The 23,283-nt window shown below is 41.9% G+C and overlaps 1 protein-coding gene across 4 annotated transcripts; it reads right to left on the bottom strand.

Moving 5' to 3' along the window:
* Window positions 1-1,952: 1,952 nt before the first annotated feature.
* On the bottom strand, window positions 1,953-22,653 carry RAB9A (RAB9A, member RAS oncogene family). Of its 4 annotated transcripts, none has more exons than XM_050777238.1 (4): window positions 22,463-22,653; window positions 7,877-7,965; window positions 5,275-5,372; window positions 1,953-3,060 (listed from the first exon to the last, which is right to left on the bottom strand). In XM_050777238.1, exon 4 carries the CDS (start codon window positions 3,032-3,034, stop codon window positions 2,429-2,431), a length of 606 nt encoding a protein of 201 aa, XP_050633195.1. In that variant the 5' UTR covers window positions 3,035-3,060; window positions 5,275-5,372; window positions 7,877-7,965; window positions 22,463-22,653; the 3' UTR covers window positions 1,953-2,428. The 4 variants fall into 4 exon arrangements, with proteins under 4 accessions (XP_050633195.1, XP_050633193.1, XP_050633192.1 ...); XM_050777236.1 differs by lacking the exon at window positions 5,275-5,372 and adding an exon at window positions 20,954-21,000 and having other exon boundaries at window positions 22,463-22,652; XM_050777235.1 differs by lacking the exon at window positions 5,275-5,372 and having other exon boundaries at window positions 22,463-22,652.
* Between the last annotated feature and the right edge of the window lie 630 nt (window positions 22,654-23,283).

The following is a 23,283-nucleotide window of genomic DNA, read 5'->3' as shown; positions in this document are numbered from 1 at the left end:
GAGCATTGAGTGGGACCTCCAAGGTAGGCTGCACAGGAAAGCATTGCAGGCATGAAGGTGTGAAGAGCACTTGGGCACGTGGGTAGAATTGACAGCTGATAGATAGATGCTGATCATGAGGAAAGCTAAGCTGGCAAAGCTTGAATCTGGTAAGTGATGTCCCTTGAAGGTTCTGGAACACAAGAGCAATGGGATGAAGTCCGTCTTAAAATCAGGCTCTCCTGAGCCCATGTATGTTAGCACAAAGTTGGTTATCTGCTTAAGTGCTCCAAAAGTGATCTAGATAAAATGTATACCGAGTTTTGTCCTCTTGCTATAACCGGAAACTTCCTAGGATGCTTCCTCTGGCATGGACATAGATTGTCTCAATCTCTGCTTTGCCCATGCTGTTACCCATGCTCTTTAATTTTTCAGTCACTTCAACACTTCCTGGTTGACAGTCCAGAGTTTCAGAAACCACTGACTCTCCAGACACCACCTTTCACTGGGTACCACACTGGCGTGTTTTTCTACTTAACACTTTACTACTCTACAAGACACGGATAATGTGTGAGAACTTACATGGTGGTGTCATAATATTAAAACGAAAAGTTTGTACAGAAATATAAAAAGGTTTTCTTCCAAGACAAGTAATAGTAGGAATGTTTTAACTTCAACTAGGAAACTTTCCCCAAGGGTGAAAAATAACAAAAACAGTCCATTAATGAATTGTAATTTTGTATCTTCCAATCAGCACATTGTAATTGTTAACATCAGTTATCAAATGCACGTTTGTCTGTTCTCCAAGTTCAGTAGTTTGCTTTTTTTTTTTCTTTTTTTTTTTTGAGCTGGAGTGTCACTGTCACCAGGCCAGAGTGCAGTGGTGCAATCTCGGCTCAATGCAACTTCCGCCTTCCGGGTTCAAGCGATTCTCCTGCCTCAGCCTTCCGAGTAGCTGGGATTACAGGCACGATGCCCAACTAATTTTTGTATTTTTAGTAGAGAGAGGGTTTCACCATGTTGTCCAGGATGGTGTCGACCTCTTGACCTCATGATCCGCCTGCCTCAGCCTCCCAAAGTGTTGGGATTACAGGCGTGAGCCACCATGCCCGGCCTTGCCTTTTTTCTTAAAACTGAACTGTATCTCTGGCGGGGGGCACTGGTTCACTCCCTACATGACAGCCAGCTCCCCTCACCCAGCATGTCCTTTGATAACCCCATCACTCCCCAGTCCAGGGTCTCATCCACACTCAGTCTAGGCTTTGGTTAGCCTCCATGGAATCAGGTAGTCACCAACCACGCAGCATATGAACTTCATCCACAAAAGACCACAATTTGCTTTATCAAGTCTGATCATTGCAACAAGTCTTTTTGTAACAAAAAATCTCCTTGAGAGCAAATCACTAAATGTTCAGTGATGGAGAAGACACCAAGTAAATACATTGCCGAATAAAGATGTCATTTACCCTCTCACAAAGTACAATCCTTAGTATTTCTTCTGAGAGTGATAAAGTTAGCTTGTGTCTTGTGTTATAAAGGAATGTTTTAACTTCAACTAAGAGACTTTCCCCAAGGGTGAAGAAAGTAACAAAAATATTTAGTCCATTAATCGAATTGTAATTTTGTATCTTCCACACAGTACATTGTAATTATTACATCAGTTATCAAATGCACATTTGTCTGTTCTCCAAGTTCAGTAGTTAGCCTTTTTCTTAAAACTGAACTCTATCTATGGCAAGGTTTTCCATTCATAGACAGCTTGAATTTAGCTGGATGTATTATAGACTGTATGAAGCAACTCTTGTACCACTGAGGGCCTGCCCTCTGCCTGAGACTGTGGAATGTGATCTATGGGGCTGGGGGTGCATGAATGACATACAAATGAGTAGTAGTTACTAGTGAGAGTAATTCTACTATGTAGAATGAAAACAGGAATGGTTAAGTCATTTTGAAGAGAATGAATTAACGATGCATTGCAAATACATTAGATTTTAATCTTTAATATCTAACATTATTGCTTTAGGAAATTATTTCCCTGAACCAAGAATACAATGCTAATTGCATAAAAACATACACATATAAAAAGTAGTTCTCCATTTTCCCAGGAAAAAATCCAAGTATAACTTCTAGAATAGTTAAGTTTCTTATTTTAATTATAATTAATGTCTTGGTCATCTCATTTATTAGCTCTGCAACTTACTTACATATTTAAAGAAACGTTATTAGACAACCGTTACAATTTATAAATGTAAGGTGCCATTATTGAGTAAATATATTCCTCCATGATTGGATGTGTCCCTTCTCCCACCAACGAACGAAGCAGCAACATACATTAGTTTAATTTTATTAGTAGATGATACACTGCTGCAAATGCTAATTCTCTTCTCCATCCCCATGTTGATTTTGTGTATATGTGTGAGTTGGTTAGAATGCATCAACAATCTAACAATCAACAGCAAGATGAGCTAGGCTTGGGCTTTCGGTGAAGATTGACTGTGTCTGTCTGAATCAAGTGATCTGACCTATCCTCGGTAGCAAGAACTCTTCGAACGGCTTCCTCAAAGGCTGCTGCCACATTTGTGGCATCTTTTGCACTCGTTTCAAAGTAAGGATAGTCGCCGTTATCCCTGCACCAAGCTTGGGCTTCTTCTGTAGACACCTGCCGTTCGCTTATGTCAATCTTGTTACCCAGAATCACAAAAGGAAAGCTGTCAGGCTCTTTCACATCTGCATAATATATGAATTCTTTCTTCCAGTTACTTAAGTTCTGGAAGCTTTGTGAATCATCGACACTAAAAGTAAGCAGGCAGCAGTCAGAACCTCTGTAAAATGGCGTCCTCAGGCTTCGGAATCGCTCCTGACCTGCCGTGTCCCAAATCTGCATGGTAACAAAATGTCCATCCACTTCCAAATCTTTATTTAAAAATTCCACACCTATTGTATGGAAGAGCTGGGTATCAAACTTATTAGTTACATATCTGTTCATAAGTGAACTCTTACCAACTCCACCATCTCCAAGGAGAATTACTTTAAAAAGTGATGATTTTCCTGCCATTGTTAATCTCAAGACCTTCAAGAACCCTGTAAAATAAAAAGGCACCATTACATTCCTTTATACCTACACATTCTTCTACATGATTCTGTGAATATCAGCATTTAACTGAAATAAAACATACAGCCCCAGGGAATACCTAATAATAAGACTTCTTGTTTACTGAGCACTTAGCCATGTGCGGCTATTAGTCTACCATTATTCTCTGAAACAGCTGGGAAGGGCTCACTCTTCCCCTTTCTCTGGTCACAGTTGACTGTGAAGCTGGCACTCAAGCTCAAGTGTGACCCCAAAGCCCTTGCTCTGAACCTTTACTCTATGATAAGCCCCTCTCTGTTCATAGTAAGCCCCACCACCATTTGTTAGAGATGGGTAGGGGATCAAAGTTCGCATGGTTTTTTGTTTTGTTTTGTTTTGTTTTTTGAGACAGGATCTCGCTGTCACTCAGGCTGGAGTGCAGTGGGACCATCTTGGCTTACTGCAGCCTTGAACTCCCAGGCTCAAGCAATCCTCCAGCCTCAGCCTCCCAAGTAGCTGGAACCACAGGTGCACACCACCATGCCTTGCTCATTTTTCTATTTTTTGTAGAGACAGGGTCTCAACCATGTTACCCAGGCTGGCTTCAAACTCCTCCACCCAAGCAATCCACCTGTCTTGGCCTCCCAAAGTGCTGGGACTACAGGCGTGAGCCACCGTGCCCGGCCCATGTGTTTCTCTTAACAACTTCAAACAGCCCTTCAGTGCACAGTTGTGGTGTTCACTGATGGCCTCTCTCGTACCAGGGACTTTCTCTACTACTTCCTACGACCCCTTCCCTTTCTCTCTTCAGACACAGGTGCTGTTAACCAGGAAAGCCAGAGACAGAAGCTGACTTATCCTGCTGTGAAATAAAATATAAAGCAACCACTGAGTAAATGTACTTTATTCTCTTCATTAAGAACACTATTTTTAATTTGTTCAAATTAATGTCAGCAGCAATGGAATTTTTACTTTAATATAATCTAGTACATTCTACCCACAAGATTCACTTGGGCAGTTCAAACACTTAAGGAACATGAGACTGTGCTGGTACTTGTGTGTTTTGAGGAGGAATGAAATAAATCTTAAATGAAAATGTGGTACTATATATGTTCTTTAGAAGTCCTGTGGCAGGATTAAAAACTTTACTACACTACAAGAGCCAGCCTGTGGGGGGTGAGATTTCAGATGCCTGTTGACAGACAGCTACTTCTAGGTGCTGGTGGGAGCACAGTTCCTGATTAATCCTTCTGTTTACATTTTTATTGTGGAAAATTTAAAACATATACAAAATGTCTATATAATGAGTATAATACAATGAGCTCCCATGAACTCTAAACCCAGCTTCACCAATTATCAACTTACGGCAAATCTTGTTTCCTCCATAACCCCTCCAACTCTCCCTTCTCCCCAGTTATTTCAAATCAGATTATATCATTTAATCTGTACTTTAGTATTAAATGGTTTTTAAGTATACTAAAATGTATATAAGAAAATACTAGAGAAGCACTGTACAACAGAATTTGATGCAACAATGGAAATGTCCAATATAGCAGCCACTTAGCCGCATGTGACTTTTGAACACCTGACATGTGGTTGATGGAAGTGAAAGACCGCATTTTAAATTGTATTCGATTTTAACTAAATAGCCACATTTAATGAGCCAATTGCTGTACTGGAGAGCACAGATCTAGAACAAATTTGGTCAATAACCTTAATAGGAAAGCAGGTATTATGAATCCCTCAATGGGAAGGCAATAAAGACACGAATAATAATTGTTATATTGACCAGGATGAATGTGTAAAATCACTGCAGAAAACATTATCTGGCTGGCTCCTGGTTATATGCAATGTGAGCAACTATAGTATAACTGAACACTTCCTGTAACATGTAGGAATTCTGCATTTCTAACTACACGCTCCACTGTTCTGATAAAAACCTTGTAGCAGCTTGTATAATGAGAAATTAAATGAATGGGAAAATATTATTAAAAAATGATGGGACATACCTTAGTCCCTACCTCTTACTGGTTCTTTCAAATTACTACTACAGGCCAGGCAGAGTGGCTCACACCTGTAATCCCAGCACTTTGGGAGGCCGAGGCGGGCAGGTCACTTGAGGTCAGGAGTTTGAGACCAGCCTGGCCAACATCGTGAAACCCTGTCTCTACTAAAAATACAAAAAAAAAAAAAAAAAAAAATTAGCAGGACGTGGTGGCGAGTACCTGTAGTCCCAGGTACTTGGGAGGCTGAGGCAGGACAATCCCTTGAACCTGGGTGGCAGAGGTTGCCGTGAGCTGAGATCGCACTACTGCACTCCAGCCTAGGTGACAAAGCAAGACTCCATCTCAAAAAAACAAAACAAATTAATACTACAGTAATTACTACTATAATATTTATACAATTTAAACTGTCCAACACAAGTGTGTGGCAGTTAAGGTGCACACCTTTTGAGAGACTTTTTCAATTTCAAATGTATTGCTCTACTCAATATCCAGACTAAATTAACGTTAAAGAGGAAACTGAAACAGTCCCAAGCCCCTTACTTTCCTGACATAGGTAACAATGTGCTAAACTGGCTGCTTTAATTCTTTGGCATCTTTGCTTCAACAACTTCAACTTAAAGAGAAAAGACTGAAAACCATAAAAGCAAACCAAGTATTTTGACATAGGGGAACCGTCTATCTAATGTCTCCTCAGAATTCTTCAGTGGGTTGTTTCCCAGAGAAGGCAAGACACCTGGCTCCTGCTCTTGGCCAGCCTCACTCTAGCCACCTCCCCTCTCACAGCCTCTGCTTCAGTCATTCTGAGTGCAACAGCACACGGAACTGAAATTCAATTCCACTCGCTCAGCACACCCTACACTCTCTTGCCTCCTCCCTGGCATATGCTGCTCCTTGCTGGTGACCGCCCAACGAACCACTGTCCCTTTAGAACTGCTCAGCATGGTCATCGCCTCCACTGGGAACCCTGCCCCAGCAACTCTCCCAATGTTTTTCCTTTCACACAATTTCCATGTTGTGTTATGAGAGTACAACAGACATCATTTATTCCAATATTTTAGTAAGTCTCTACTGATCTAACTGCCTTATCAGACACAAAGTTTTACCGTACATCACTGAATTTTTAGCATCTTTATATCAAATTACAAACCAGATCATGCAATCTAACAAACCCCACCCAGACTACTGGTTGCATATATCTAGTAAATTAAGTTTTAGAAATTCCTTGAAAGTGGTAATTTATAATTTTATCAAGACACTTTGATAGTTCTTTTCTTTTTTCATAATAATGTAGGACTTCCTAGTTTGTCTCATTCTGACCAAATGAATTTGGGGTATGCCAACCCCACCAGGAAACAGAGTATAGGGTACAATTTTTTACATTTTCCATCTACAGTTTGAGACCTACCATATATTCCCATTTGGGAATATATTTGCATTTGCCAAAATAATTTCTACATGAATATCTCTCTAACTGTAGAGTTGTATAAAAACACACATGGTGATATAAATAATTGTACACACCATCTTATTTACCAATGACATCTAACAAAAGCCAGTTTCATTCGATCTACCCATAATATAATCACAATCAGCTTACAGACATTAAAAATATTATTTTTTTCTTTAAAAACAGTAAAATCCTTTGAAATTTCTTTAGTATAAGTTAAATAAAGGGATCCTACTACGTTATTTTCAAAATTTGCCTAAAAAGGTAATGTGAAGTCTCTTCACAGTTTAAAATGACTGTCCAAAGACAATTTTCGCCAAGGTTAAAACATTAGTAATTCTGCTAAATTCTATGAAGAAATCTGAATAAGGGGCCAGGAGCAGTGGCTCATGCCTGTAATCCCAGCACTTTGGGAGGCTGAGGCGGGCAGATCACTTGATGTCAGGAGTTCGAGACCAGCCTGGCCAACATGGTGAGACTTCATCTCTACTAAAAATACAAAAATTAGCCAGGTGTGGTAGCGCATGCCTGGAATCCCAGCTACTCAGAAGGCTGAGGCATGAGAATTGCTTGAACCCGAGAGGCGGAGGTTGCAGTGAGCCGAGATTGCGCCAATGCACTCTAGCCTGGGTGACACAGCTAGACTCTATCTTTAAAAAAAAAAAAAGAAATCTATATAAGAAAAGCATATTACATAGGTCATAAATTTTACCTGAATTTAATTGTTCAAGCATCATTATCTACAAAGAAAAAAATTAGAAAACTCACCTTAACAGTGTATGTTTTCATAATTTTGAGAATAAAATGAAGAATTAAAATGTTAAAGTACAGTATCTGACTTCTATTAGCAGCCAGATTCTTAACTTAAAAGAAAAACCTGAATACTTTCCATAACCTTTCTCAGTCCAAAAAAGTCCTACAATCAAATATTCTACTTTAATCATTACGTTTTTCAAGAAGTTTTTCATCTATCCATCTTGTTTTCTAAGTTTCACATTCAGAGACAGATATGAAATTATATCAAGAGGAAATGTACAATATTTCATTCATTCTTTAAAACCTGCCGAAATTTTGGGTGGCTGAGAATGAGTCATATTCCAGAGAATAAAATGAAGATAACACAAAAGGGAAGACAAAAGGGCCATGTGAGGGAGGGGCACCAACATGATACAGGAAAGGTCAGGCTAAGGCTCAAGGGAGCCCAGCTTCCAGGCAGCCAAGGCAAAAATGAAAACGCTCTTGTTTCTGTGCAAATCAAAGCACACTCAGAAAAGAGAACTTGTTCCTGGCACCAAATGCCATGAGCACAGCCCCATGGGCGAACTATTTAACATCCTGAATCCTCATGGGAACAACAGTGACAGCAGTACCTACCTCCTAGGGTTGTTGAGAAGATGCACTCAAACAACAGAGAAAAAGTGTTTCATCACAGTGCCAGGCTCATTACAGGAGTGCAAGAGTGTCTGTGAAATGAATACATGAATAAGTCTTCACTGGCAGTTTTACAGACAGGTTCTTTTTATGGTCATGTCTTACATCAACCTTCAGTAATGGCAACAGGCAGAACAAATGAGAGGACGATATAGGCCTACACTAGGAAGCTGAAGGATCCTAGTCCTAGAGTCCAAATTCAATGTCAAGGTCTCCCAGTGATCACTATGTGTAACTGTGCTAAAGTACTAGCCTCTATTGGTCTGAACCAAAGGTTTCAACCACCCTCCCCACCCACCACTTTTTAAAGCAAAGGGCATTTTTGTGGGACTTACATATAGCAGTCCTTAATTTATAAAATACAATTAATAATAAAATGAGACGCTTCAAAATCCTGACATTTGGGGTTGAAGATGCAACAACAATAGCAGCTAGCATTAAGCCCGGTATGTTATGCAAGCTACAACACTGTGTTTATTCCTCACAAGTCTCTTAGTATCTATTACACATGAGGATACTGACTCAGAGAGGTTACATGCATGGTCAAGGTCACACACCTAGTGAAAGGCGGGGGTAAGATATGAACATGGCCAACTGACTCTAAAGCCCAGGCACTTAACCCACTAGGCTACGTCAATCCCAACTGCCTATGCATCTGTTTCTGAGGTTCTACTGTTGTTGCTGCAGGTAGAATGAAAATAAGCAATTGCAAATGGTAAGAATCTTTCAACCACTTGCTTTATTTCAAAATCTGCTCAAGAACAAGATTAACCCGACAGAACCAGTAATCTCCAATCTTACTGACATGTAGCATAAAGCACATGTGTCTATGCTTTATTAGAGTTTAAGTAGTTTAAAACATGTTTTACATGAAATGAGTCAAATTTTGCAGAAGCTTACCATTTGGTAGAACGACTGGGAAAGTAATTTTTCAGTAAGTATTTAGTGACTGCCTGCTATGAGCCAGACCCTGAAGATACAAGCCACACATACAGTCCCAAGTTTGTGGAGCTTATAGTTGGGCGAAGGTGACATCCACATACAAATGCATTTAAGTCACAACTGTACCTCATAAAATGAGAGGTATATAGTATAAAGTACAACTATTCACACTCAGCCAAAAATCAAAGAACAACTTAAAATAGTGCAAGGGATTCTGCCCACCATCTCCCTCAGTGAGTGAGATGCACAATGTGTAAACCTGGGCCTCTCTCAACCAGACTCAGATTCCCCATGCCACTATCTTACGGAGCTGCCTGAGTCCATGAGAGTTCAGCCACCTGGGGGACTTAATTTACATGCAAACATGATCCTGTAACACAAGCCAACTATTTCACTTGCTAAGCTGCAGTTAAGGAAAAAGAGGTAACTTCCAACATCGGAGGGAAACTAGGCTGTGTTAATGAGAGACTGTACATCGGTTTCTAGTGTGATGCTTCCAAAGCAATGTCTCCATGATCATTTTAGCCATGTGCTGCCATGAGAACACAGCCCTCGCGAAAGTCTGATTCTGCTGGAGGGGATCTGACCCAGGGGAAGTAGGTGTGACCACAGATTAAGCTCAGCAAGAGCAAGAAAAAACTATGAGAAAAGAGGAGGGAGCAGGAACCAGAAAGTGGGACCAATCCATGCCAAAGAAGCCTGGCTCTGGCATGAACTGGGAGAATTCAAGGTAGGCCCGAGCACCTGGAGGCTGGAGAGTGAAGAGTATGCTACAAAGACGGGACTGAAGGAAGAGGCCCAGGAGCAGGGAGGGGAGTAGAAGCCACGGGAAGGATTTCTGCCTGTACTCTAGGAATGATGGGGAGTCTCTGAAATAGCTTCAGCAGTGGGTGACCTGGTCAGATAAGGAGTCCAGAAAGCTAACTGGATGCAGTGGGAGAAGGGCTGTGGGTGAGGTGGGGAGGAAGGCCCTGGACAAGCTGGGATGGATGCCGCTACGATCCCTCTCCACTACTAACAGTGTCAGCTAGGCTTACGACTGAAAATTGAGGTGGCTGTACCTCACACTTCATCCTCCAGTAAGATATTTACTATATGACTTCATGCTTTACCTTGTTCACGTTCAAATCCCTGGCCCTTTACCTGTCTAACTCCTAGTCACCTGTGCGGATGTAGCTAGACCTCATCTCCCGAACACCTACTGGACATCTCCAACTGAACCCCCTTCCTCGACACTCCTAACCACCCGGTGCGTGCCTCCACCATTTACCATAAGGAATTCTGTAACTGACATGTCTACTATGTCTAGTAAAAATGAAACATGCTCTCTTAAAAAACTCACATTATATGGATATGTACTATACAATTACAGAAATGTCCATACATTTTTGAGTTGTCAATGTTTTAGATTGCACCAAAAAAGTGCATACCCATACTATTATCAAACCACCTTCCCCTAAAAAGAAAGAAAATGTCCATCAATTGATGAATGGATAAATAAAATGCAGCATACATCCATGCAATGCTGTAATGTAGACAAACCTCAAAAACATTATGCTAAGTGAAGGAAGTCAGAACAAAAGCCTACCTACTATATGATTCCATTTATATAAAATGTTCAGAATAGGCAGATATGGAGACAGTAGATTCATTGCTGCCAAGGGATGGGGCGGGGGGCGGTGGCAGGTAAAGGAGGAGTGACTGCTAATTGGTATGCGGTTTTTTTTGGAGGGAGGTAATAAAAACATTCTGGAATTAGATAGTAATGATGGTTGTACAACTCTGTGAATATACTATAAACACCAGTGAATTGTATACTTTAAAAGGGTGAATTCGGCCAGGTGCCGTGGCTCACACCTGTAAACCCAACACTACGGGAGGCCAAGGCAGGCAGACCACTTGAACTCAGGAGTTTGAGACCAGCCTGGGCTACATGGTGAAACTTCATCTCTACAAAAAATACAAAAATTAGCTGGACGTGGTGGCGCATGCCTGTAGTCCCAGCTACTCGGAAGGCTGAGGTAGGAAGATCACCTGAGCTTGGGAGAGGTCAAGGCTGCAGTGAGCTGTGATCACACCACTGCACTCCAGCCTGGGTGACAGAACGAGACCCTGCCTTGAAAAAAAAAAAAAATTACTGTATGTGAAAATACATACGCAAATCTCCTGAGAATTAAAAGTATGACCCTAGAATTGGATTTACACAACTAGAGCTACAAATGTTCTCCTTGTCCCTTCAGCAGCATCCCTTTAAATAACTCATTTACATGTACAACAGACACTACTTTAGGATTCCCATACCACGTGCTGGTACCAACATATGCTGTATGTGTCATACACTAATCCGAATGTAAAGTTGGATAAGCAGGTCACTGGCAGGAAAAAAAATGAACCACATTGCCAGCAGATACCGCAAAATTCAAAAGACGAAAGAACATTTTATATTAACCCTTTCCTTCTTATAACACTATTTTCCCAACTTTTCTATTATGTACTTTTATATTATCAATTGTTCACGAATAGTTATTCAGTAGTACCCTTTTCTTTAGCCTTCTCCAACCCCTTGCTGGCTTCCAAAGCCATACACTACAATAAACCAAGGGGAAGACCAGAAAGCCTCAAGGTCCAAGCATCAAGAATATAATTCTGCTGGCCAGGCACAGTAGCTCATGCCTGTAATCCCAGCACTTTGGGAGGCCGAGATGGGCAGATCACTTGAGCCCAAGAGATCAGGAACCAGCCTGGGCAATATGGTGAAACCCCATCTCTACAAAAAATACACAAATTAGCCAGGTGTGATGGTACATATTTGTAGTTCCAGCTACCTGGGAGGCTGAGGCAAGAGGACCGCTGGAGAGGCGGAGGTTGCACTGAACCGAGATTGTGCCATTGCACTCCAGCCTGGGTGACAGAGTGAGACTCTGTCTCCAAAAAAAAAAAAGAATATAAATCTCTAATATGACTGTGTATGTGATTGAAGTTAGACTTTTTTTATTGGTCCTGGATCTAATTGTCTCCATTCCTACAGATAACTAAATTCAATTTATTTATTATTTTTATTATACAAGATTTTTGAGCATGGCATTCAAAGAGCTATCCAACATCAGTTACAAGCCTGCACCAATTATATCACTACTACTCACCATCCCCACACCTATCACTGCCATTTTCTGTCCATATCTTTGCTCGGGCTGTTACCTTGGCCTGCGAGGCCCCTCCCTACTTTGATGGCTATGACCATCTTAGTCATCAGAGGCCCAGTCCAGATCACCTCATGTAGGAAGCCAGGGCCGCCCTAGCAACCTAATCTTTCTCTTTTCTTCACTCTCATCATCATTTCCACCTCTTTACAACTCTCATGTACTTATGTTCTAATCACCTTCTGTCTTGTTTCCTAATTACAATGTCAACCCCCTGGGAGGGACACACAACACCTAATTGCATCCATTCACTTGTCCCTTTTTTTGTTCTGCCACTTCTCGTACAATGCTCTACATTTGGTGAGGTGCAAATAAATGCTAAATTGAGAACGAAGAGTGTATTACTTCCTCTTTTATTCTTGTTATTCTATTATTATTCTATTTGTGCTTTCTGTACTTAAAATTCTTTGTTTCTCTATCAGTTCTCCCCGCATTCTATTTTTGAAGTCTATTAAAATGTGTGGGAAGGAACAAAAAAATGGATTCTTACTTGCAATCCCAATGAGAATCCCACTTTAAGCTCCCTGACTGCGACAGGGAGCTGGCAAATGCTGAAAAACAACTACATTCCTTAATAAGCTGCCAAAGGGAGAGCAGGCATCATTTGTAAACTGCCTTCTCAAAACTTGAATTTTAAAACACATATTCTGTAACCCCTCCAAAAACTTAAATTGAATTTATCACTCCTGGTTTAAATTTAGGAACAGATTTTTTTTTTTTTTTTTTTTTTTTTGGTCAAATTCACAAGTTCCTTTGGATTCACCCTGAATGTCCTACTTAGAGGTGTACGTATCACTTCACTTCACTTCACTTCATAGCTTGAGAAAGTGAGGTTCAAAGAAAACCAGGGAAACAAAAGTATGGATAATCTGAAAATTATTTTTGCTGGAGCTGTATTTATTTCCTTATAGCTTAATTTAGGCGTGTCTCACTTAACAGTCTAATTGGTTCCACTGTTTCTAAAAACTTCCTGATTGTCTTACGGAAATTTATGAACAAGAAGCAAGTCAAGGAAAGTCATTACGTCTAATGGGTACCAACTCTACAGCAAGAAGTTACCAAAAAAAATAAAGAAAGAAGTAAGAAAAATACTAGAAAATACCATATTTAGTGTGCAGGAAGAAGCAAAAGAAAGAAAAGGAAATACCATAGGAATAGGCCAACCTGGAGGCAAGACCTGCCAAGGTGAAATAAATTATCTAGTCCTATCTAGTTAATCACTGAGCATTACCTCAAGAACAGGAGGCAGCTAGAGGAGAAAAACTGTATTATCAAACCATACTATCACTATGTCAGAGTACCTCCCCTATTGAAAGAACTTATTTCAATTAAGTAACTTTTTTTGAAGTTGAATCAGCTAATTTAACTTTTAAGAACTATGTTAACTTTTTTCTTAAAACAAGGTACCTCTGTAGGTATGCTAACTAATCACTAACAGTGGTGGGGGTAGTGGGAAGGGAGGAAGTGAGAAGGGCAAAAAAAAGAAAAAAAGAAAAAGAAGACTTAGTTAAGGAACTAAATCTTAAACCATCATGAAACTAGTGCAGCAGGATCCAACAGAGCCTTCTGCAATGATGACAATGTTCTATAATCTGCACTGCCCAATATGGTAGCCACTAACCACATGTGGCTATTGAGCACTGGAAAATAGCTGGTCTAACTGAAGAACTGAACTTTTCACTTAATTTTAACTAGTTTAAATTGCTACATGAGGCTAGTGGGAACTGTGCTGGACAGTGCAGGCCTAGAGTGTGGTTAATTGGGAGTCCATGAAATGAGCTTCAGGGGGAATATACACTCCCTAGAATCACATGTGAAATAAGGATGAGAGCATTGGTGGAGGCTTGTGTGCTTGTGCTTTTTTCCTGGAAAGAACAAAAAAGGTTTCATCTTAAAGGAGTTTGGACACCAAGAAATGATTGCTACATGCCTGCATCATTTGTATGTTATGTGTGATCCATTTCTGTAGCTCTTAACACCCTTCAAGACTTTTTGTCTTTAGCAGTATTTCCTCTTTCTCTCCCTCACCCATGAGACTTTTATGAATGTTACACTTTGACCATAAACTGTGATAGTTCAGTGAACTGCCTTACTCATGGGAAATTGCTAGTCCTGAGAAGTGAGGATAATGTTTTGATTTTTTGTTTTGCTTAGGTTTTAAGAACCAAGCATAAATCTACCTGCGATAAGGCACTTACCTGTAAAAGGCACTTACAATACTTTGTGACAATAAAGAAAAGAGTGCGCATTGGAAGACAGAATTAAAATGCAAAGACATAGATAAAAGTCACAAGATGAGAACATGGGGAATTAAAGGTAGCTATTTCAGGAAGAAAAACAATTTATGAAAGGAATGAATTTGAACATATATGTCAGAAAAATATATTAAAGCAGCAAAACACAAATCAAAAATGATCTGCAAAGTTCTGCTATCACCTAAAGAAATACTGGTTCTGAGGCCTCCCTTCCAGTTAGATAAGAAACTAAATGTCTTTAATTTACAGCAGACAAAGCCAGGGATTACAGAACTATACAAACTCACTGAGGGGCTCCACAAGGCATGGAGCCACAGCAAAAGGAAACTTCTCGACTGTTAGAAAAGTTAATTACAAGGAGTGAGGATTTCCTAAGAAGATATATTTAAAAAGGGGCAGCTATGTCTGGTATATAGGACTCAACTAGACTAGAGGCTCCCAAATACCATTCTGCAGGGAAGTTGTCACCAGCTCAACACTACAGGCAGCTCTTCATCAAGTTCAGTTTATCCAATGTAACTGTCACTTTGTCAATGATCCCCCAGGTCTGCCCTATCGAAGTGTTGAAACTGACTTTTCTCACAAAAAGCTTTCCAAACCCAGCCTCACTCTGCCCATCACTACCCATTTCTCAATCTGCCTGCAAACCTGATTAACTCTCTGCTCAGCTTATAGGACACCAGGGCTCCCACTCCATCCTTTCCCCTGAGTGTCAGCAAAAGTCACCAAAGACCTCCTAATGGCCAATCCAACGGCTTTTTCTCAGTCCTCATCTGAATGCCCTACGGCACATACAACCCTAAGGTGAATACAGGGAAAAGTTCTTCTCTCAGGACTTTATTGTGTATGTTTCTAGAAAACACCTGCAAGTTTGAACAGCAATTCCACCTGAGGCCCAGCTAGTAGACAGTGAATTCTCTCAGGTGTAGCGATCTGTCTGGATGTGCATGAACTAAAATCTTAGAAGGGTACCCAAGTCTTTTTTCTTTTTTTAAAAGACAGAGTCTCTCTCTACCACCCAGGCTGGAGTGCAGTGGCATGATCATAGCTCACTGCAGCCTCAAACTCCCAGGCTCAAGTGATCCCCCCACTTCAGGCTCCAGAGTAGCTGGGACTACAGGCGCAGACCACCAAGACTGGCTAATTTTTTTTTTATATTTTGTAATGACAAGGTCTCACCATCTTGCCCAGGCTGGTCTTGGAACTCCTGGGCTCAAGCAAGCCTCCCTCCTTGGCCTCCCAAAGTGCTAGGATTACAGGTGTGAGCCACCGCGCCTGGCCTCAAGTGTTTTTTAAAAACAAGTAAGGAAACAGAGGCCTAACTGGGAAAGTGTCTTTCTTACACACAACTAGCTAGAGGCACAGGGGAGACCTTCAAGTCTGAGCCAGGACTCACCACCCATTACTGCATCTATCAGGTCCAAACAGCCTGGCAGTAATCCTCTTGAAAATGTTTCCTAATTGTCCATAAAACCACTCTGATAATAGGTTCTGCTTTCTCTCCTCCTTGGTCCCTTAGCTTTCTAAAACATAGACAGCTCCCTTTCCTGACAAGCTCTTCATGAAGCTATTTCACGAGACTGAAACCCTTACCTGTTTCCAGATGGTATCTCCCCGGGCTATAAAAATCAGTGACTCCTGAAGTCTACCTCTGCATGTCTGGGCCAGACAAGAATTTGCAACCCCTTGTATAATATGTTCATCTGGTACCCTGATGGTAGTTCAAATTCAACATATCTAAAACTGAGCTAATTATTTTCTCCATTTCGAAAATCTCTTTCTTCTTTTCTCTTACGCACTTCATTCAGCCACACATGAAATATGTCCACTTTTCGCACTACCTATTGCTATTGCCTTGCTTGCTCAAATAATAAATGCTATGGCTATAATTATATTAGCAGCCACTATTAACTGAATATCTACTAGGTACCTGGCATACAGCACCTTAAAATCACCTGCAAGTTGGACACTATCATCCATGTTCTATAGATCAGTAAACAAGTCCACAAACTTTTCCAGGTCTAATTAAATAGGGCAGGTCAAGTATGTGTTATCTTCACTCCCACCCAGTGACAGAAAAGGTCTACATAAGGTACAAATCCAAAAAGGACACCAAGAAAGAACAACTGTAGATGCAAGACAGCAACAAAATTTAGAAAGTGGAAAGCAAATGGTCTGGGAGTGACAGAGTGAAGAGACAATGAAACCTAATGCGGAAAGCAGCAGCCAACAATGAGAAAGCTGATTCCCACCAGACAACTGGAAAAGAACTGAACAGCACACGGGCACTTCTTGAGACTTCTCCAGACAGGCCGGGTCCGGAAGCTCAAGGGGTCCCCGAAAGGCTGTAGATTCCATGACCCACATCCTTGTGCCACCTTAGCAGACCCACTTCATAAAGTATTGCACCCAGTAGAAAATGGAGAGAAAGCACAAAGGAAAGTGGAGCTGGAGGGACCATCTGCACAGGAAACCTCAACTGCAGTCTCTTTCCTCTGTGTCCCTCCCCTCAGTTTAGCAACTAAAAGGGTAGCATCCCAAAACTGCAAAGCTCTGGGGGAAATGAGGGGCCCAAGGGAAAAGCTTACAGATACTGGAAGGTGGGATGGAGAATTAAAAAGGGACTTTGATGCCTTTTCTCCTTACCGCTAAACCTTGTAGTCCATAAACTAGAGCCAATAATACCAACTTCTAATCCTAAGGTTCCCAAACTGCATGCTGAGGTGCCCCAAAGCATCACGGCAAATTCACAGGGGCAGGGCAGGCTATTTTAAATTCTGAGGGAAACACGGATACTTGACATTTGTAGGGCACCACACTGGAGGGGAGTTAATTAGATTGTGCCGCATTCCTTTCGATGGCATAATATCTTCATGAAGCTAGGTTTTCCAAGACTGCTGTGATAAAAATCAAGTACTGGGCACAAATTAAAGTGGATTATGAGGGTGGCAACTGTTTGCTCCCAAACAACCATTTTTAAATGTTATTTAAGAATATTAGCACTCATTCCAAAGAACATTCTGCATTCACCAATGGGTAGTCCTCAGGCAGTTCTGATCTGACTTCCAACCACATTATGTATGTATTTCCAGGTATATACATCTGATCAAATACACAGGTGTGAAACTGCACAGACCAGGGCAGTCACCTAGCTGCATAAACACTCCTATCTGTTAGAGTTCTGCACAGCAAGTTCTAGAAACAGAAGTCTGTAAGGCTTTTTTTCCCCCAGGTTTTTCCAACGCTGAGAACACAGACAGTCTTATTCGCACTAACCTTTTGGAAATTACCTTAGCTTCTGTACCCAAAAATCTAATCCAATTCACACGAACTTGAAATTAAACTACAGTAGTCAGTTCAACTCCTTTATACTGCTTTGCTCTCTGTCACACTTGAATAAAGAATGTGGCAATGAAATGAATATGTCCAGTTGTTCTATAGTGTTTCTCCATCCCCTGTCAAACAACAGAATACGTTTGTACAAGTCAGGCCTAAGACAAAAGTGGAGTCTGTGTCCACAGACTCCCAGAGAACTCCTGGAGAATGCAATGAGCTGGCTTCCATGCAGCCAGAATGTGAAGCCGGGACAGCCTGTTTCACTTCTCCGTTTTTTTTCACACCCAGTCTCTCTCCACCTCAGGCAGATCCAGCTGTTACCTTACTTACATTCATTTACATCTATTCATCCTCACTGTACTCATAATAAACAATAGTGTTCCAACGCCTGAACTCATCACGGTCAAAAATTAACAAAAGGATTGGAAAAATCCAGAATGTGGAAATACCCAGAGCACATAGGTTCACAACATGCTCAGTATCAAGAGTCATGTTGAGAAAGAGAGATTTCTCCTCCAAGTTATCTAACTAGCCCTGGCACTCCTGGGCTCTCTGGCAACATGGCCTGGGACCGCCTCCGACCTCCCTCCCCTCTGCCTACACACCTAGGTGGCTCCAGGTCTCCTCCCTCAGGCATCCTCGCCTTCCAATTGCATCATAGCTTTCCGCCAAACTCCCTGAAACATTTTTTGAGTTCACCCTCACTCCTCTATAAAAAAAGTCCTTAATAAATGTTCTCTGTTGATGGCCTACTTAGTCACAAATCCTATTCTCTTACGCTTGGTTTTGACTGATGAGTTTATTATCTATACAGCTTTCAAGTTAGATGCGTTGCCCAAACACACACACACTTCCATTTGGCTTACTTCCTCCTGCTGCTTAACTAACACATTGCCTGGGCAGAACTCCTTGGAAGCTAATAATTTGCTGCCTCTACTTTGTGTCATATAATCTCCTAGAGATTATAAAGCACAGCCATCTCATTTTACCCAGAAGGAAATGTGGTGACCTAAGTTGGGCGGAGGAGTAAGCCAATTAATGATCAAACAAGACAACTCTGGCACCAATTTCTCTCGACCCTTCCCAGAATAAAACATGTCACTTTTGTCAGATTCCGTGTGTATGCACTAGCAATCATTTTGAGGTGTGTAACTCAACATCCTCCCTACCCCATAGCAGACAACTCCTGAAGAGGCAGAGAAATCTATTCATCAGCAAAGAACGTGCTGTGTATTGGCATGAGTCAAAAACCAAGCTACCGACAAAAAGATGCCATGTTGATTGCATGAATAACACTCACAGTGATGCCTAAAAAGAGATGCGATCCTTTTTGACTGCTCCAGTCAACCATTCCCTCCCAAAGTTCACCTAATTCTGCCACCAGAATGAAGCAGTACATATTTTGAAAGGTCTGCTCTTAAATAGGCATGAAAATGAAAAAAAAAGACTGGAAAACACCAGAAAGTTATGGCAAAGTCATTTAAAAATTCATCATTTATTTCTTGATTCCAGTGACAAAATGCAGGCATAACTATTTCTCTGGTGAGGTGAAATTTAAGGATGAATTTTATGCTCAACAAGAATGGCTTCTCAATTGGATTATTGTAAATATTCACACGTGGTTAACCGTACAAAACTGTAACAAACACATCAAGTTTTCCCCATTTCATCTAAGTCTGCCCACAGTAAACACCGTGACACAGGTACTTCTGTGCCAAGTGTGGAGTTGTTTTCTTTAATTATTATTTTTTTTTTTTAGCGACAAGGTCTCACTCTATTGCCCAGGCTGGAATGCAGTGGTGCGATCATGACTCACTGTAGCCTTGAACTCCAGGGCTCAAGTCGTCCTTCTGCCTCAGCCTCCAGAGTAGCTGGGACATGCACCACCACACTGAGGTAGGCTAATTTTTTTTTAAGTTTAGTTTTTGTAGAGACGGGTGTCTCACTATGTTGCCCAGGCTGGTCTCAAACTTCTGGGCTCAAGTGATCCTCCTGTGTGGGTCTCCCAAAGCACTGAGATTACAGGCATGAGCCACCACACTCAGCCTGTTTTTTTTTTTTTTTTTTTAAATGAACACCTGGCCCCTGTCCTTGAGTAGCCCAGGCAATAAATTCTGTTCTAGGATGATGTCAGAACCTAATCTTATGACTGTGATTGGACTGTAAGTTTCAGGAAGGTTAGGACTCCCCACTGCCCTTCTCATCAGCACCTTTGTATCAGTGCCCCACAGGCTGCTCAGACAACTGAAATAATGCAGAAACTAAACTGTCTAAGTCCACTTTAATGGCTCTGAATAGCTCTAAAGTTCTTTTTGTCATTTTTGCCTTAAAACAAAAAACAGATTCTGCTACCAGAAATTATTTGCCCCCTTTATTTATTTATTTATTTTTTGAGATGGAGTCTCACTCTGTCGCCCAGGCTGGAGTGCAGTGGCGTGACCTCGGCTCACTGCAATCTCTGCCTCCCGGGTTCAAGTGATTCTCCTGAATTCAGCCTCCTGAGTAGGTGGCATTACAGGCATCCGCCACCACGCCTGGCTAATTTTTGTATTTTTAGTAGAAACGGGGTTTCACCATGTTGGCCAGGCTGGTCTCGAACTCCTGACCTCGTGATCCACCCACCTCGGCCTCCCAAAGTGCTGGGATTACAGGCGTGAGCCATCGTGCCCAGCCACTCACTCTTTAATCTTTCAAGTAAATATGCTTCTCAGTAGAGAGAATTTTCCCCTGCTCACTGTTAAAATGATGAAGTATCCCAAATAGGAATATGACATTACATTTGAAAAACTACAAAAGCAGTTGAAATGTAAGCTCTGGGATTACTCCGACTGCTGAAAAGCAAGGTTTCTCAACTGTGGCACTACTGACATTTTGGGCTAGACAGCTCTTTGTTGTGGGGGGCTGTCCTGTAGGTTATAGAATGTTTAGCAGCAAAAATTAAAAATTAAATAACAAAAATAAAAATAAAAAAGAATGTTTAGCAGCATCCCTGGCCTCTACCCACTAGATGTCAGCAGCACCTCCCTTGCCCCCAGGTGTGAACCAAAAATGCCTGCAGACATTGCCAAATATCTCCTAGGAGGACAAAATTGTCCTCTCTTCCACTTGAGAACTATTACTCTAAAATTACCCAGATCTGCTTTGAATCCCCGCTCCACCCCATCACAACCTGGGTCATCTTGGAAAACAGACTGAACCTTCCTATGCCCCCCCCCAAATTCCTCAACTGTAACATGGAGCTCTTACTGAAGAAATGCTATGAAAATTAAATGAAATGATGTACGTACAGGATTTACACGCACAGAATATTCACCGCGCCAGAAATGAGGGGAGGCTAAAAAAAAAAAAAAATTTCGAGAACTCAAAAATCTTATCTTTAGGCCTCCAGAGTACTGTAGTCTAGACAGAAGAAATGGTTGAGATAGAAACAAAAAGAGATGAGAGAGGTTGGAAAAGAAGTGATAGAACTAAGGTATTATTCCCCTTATCTCTTAAGAACCCGGCTTGGAGTCAAAGCCAATAGATGTTCTACTTAGTTTTTGCCTATCTACTCTAACATTCCAAATAATAAACGAAAAATATGCCCAGATCCCAAAAGTCTCCAAAAGAGAAACTTTGTAGTATAAACGAGGAATTTACTACAGCAGACACAAAAATACTAAAAGCACCAGACTTCCACAGCATTGTCTTAGATTTAGGAATCCAAATAACACACTGAAGTTCTAGAGACGCAATCATGATAACTGCATAATCTTCTAAAGGAAAAACTAAAGGCTGGCTTCTTAAAAGTTCCTAACTGAATCGTTCCAGGTTTCTTTATCTCTAGTTTTGCTCCACTGGACAGCTTCTGAGAGTACAGGCAATGTAGGGATTTTCCATTACAATGGTGTCAGAGACCAAAGGACAAACACATTTTTAAAAAAGCAATCAAATTCTGCCCATTGATTTTTATCAGGACGCTAAAATCCTATGAAAAGACTTTGGTCACGTGCCGATTTGGAAACTAGCAGAAAAGTTATTCCTCAAAAGAACTGTAGTCACGAGATGTGTCATCCCTTACAAAAAAAAAAAAAAGGCAATACATCCACCAACTATTTATTAAGTTCAGCACGTAAATTTCTCATCTTGCCTTTTTACTTACCGAGTTGGAAGAAAAAAGGGAACGCGATCGTGAAACGTTAGCCAGCGTCTGAATCAGATACTGCCCCCAAACCTCCTGCAGCCTCTAAGATTGGCTTTACTTTCCGAATTCCTCACCCAAGTGGTCATAAGACATCGAGCAAACACGTTCTGCTTAGGTGGAACTTCAGAGGTCGCCAAAATCAAGTCGTGGGAGCGCCTTTGTTTTCCCTACATTAATCACTCGGGTGTAGGATTTGGTTTGGGGACTGTGGATGTGCGTCCCGGAGTGCTTGGGGAAAGGCTGGCGTGTACGTGTGTTCCCAGGTGACTGGGTGTATTTCTCCGTGTGTATGTGCACGGGTGTCCGGGCTTTTGTATCTCCCTCTCTCCAGTGTTTGTGTGCGTCCCTGTGTGTGTGTGTGTGTGTGTGTGTGTGTGTGTGTGTGTTTCCGTGCGTCCCTCTCCCCAAAGGTGTGGGGACCCGTCTTTCCTCCTGCGTCAGACAGCAGGCAGGGAGACAACCAGCCGTCCTCGCTCCCGGGGCGGCCTTGTGACCCGCGCTAGCCCCGCGCGCACCGCACCCCACCCCAGCGGCCAGAGGCCCTAGCCGCCCCCTCAGACCCCGACACCCGCGCGCTCCGCCCGGCCCCGAAGGAGTCCTGAGTCCCGCTCACCTCGCGGCCACACGGAAGACGAGCCGGGAGCTCTGAGCCGGCCCGTCTGGGTGCAATGAGGACAGAGAGAGGGTCGGGGACCTGCACAGCAGGAGGCAGCGAAGGTACCGCAGCCAGGTTCCAGGTCCAGCTGCTCCCGTCCAGCGCGGAGGGAACAACAATGGCGACGGGCCGGGGCGGGGCGATGAGAAAAGCAGGGCGGGGCCCCGGGAGGCGGGGCCTGGAAGGCGGGGTCCCGCGGCGGAGGCCCTGGGAGTGGGGCCCGTGGGAGGTGGAGCCGAGGCAGGCGGGGCCTGAATCGTGCTTTTCCTTTGGGTCGATTGCTCCTCAAGTGTCCTCCCGTCTGTGTTCGGGCGAGAGCGAGTACGAAATAACTGTCATTTTGAAAAGTTTACGTAAAGTGGAAATAAACAGACCTCATGAGCACAGTCACAGGATGTCGTGATTACAATGATAAAAACGACTAGGCAAACGGACAAAGAACAAACAGGTAGCTGAAAAATGAAAACAGTTGTGATATTGTGGAAAAACAAGAACTTTTTAAATGAAGCTATTAAAACTTTCCTTTAATCTTGTTAAAATACTGCCTCCGTCATCTCTAAATAGAAAGCGATGGTGCAAAAGTGGTACTGGAGAAGCTCTCCTTAAGTCCTTGCTTTATGTGTGAAGTTGAGTGCATGAATCCTATGATACAGAACCCTGAAAGTGGGAGGGACTCATAGTGACATCTCAATACATTTAATTTGTTTGTGATTTAGTTTGTTTATCAGAAAACCAAATACTGCGTATTCTCACTTACAAGTAGAAGCTAAATGATGAGA

Source organism: Macaca thibetana, chromosome X (assembly GCF_024542745.1).
Source record: "Macaca thibetana thibetana isolate TM-01 chromosome X, ASM2454274v1, whole genome shotgun sequence".
Taxonomy (NCBI): Eukaryota; Metazoa; Chordata; class Mammalia; order Primates; family Cercopithecidae; genus Macaca; species Macaca thibetana.
This window is presented reverse-complemented; position numbering and strand designations above follow the sequence as displayed.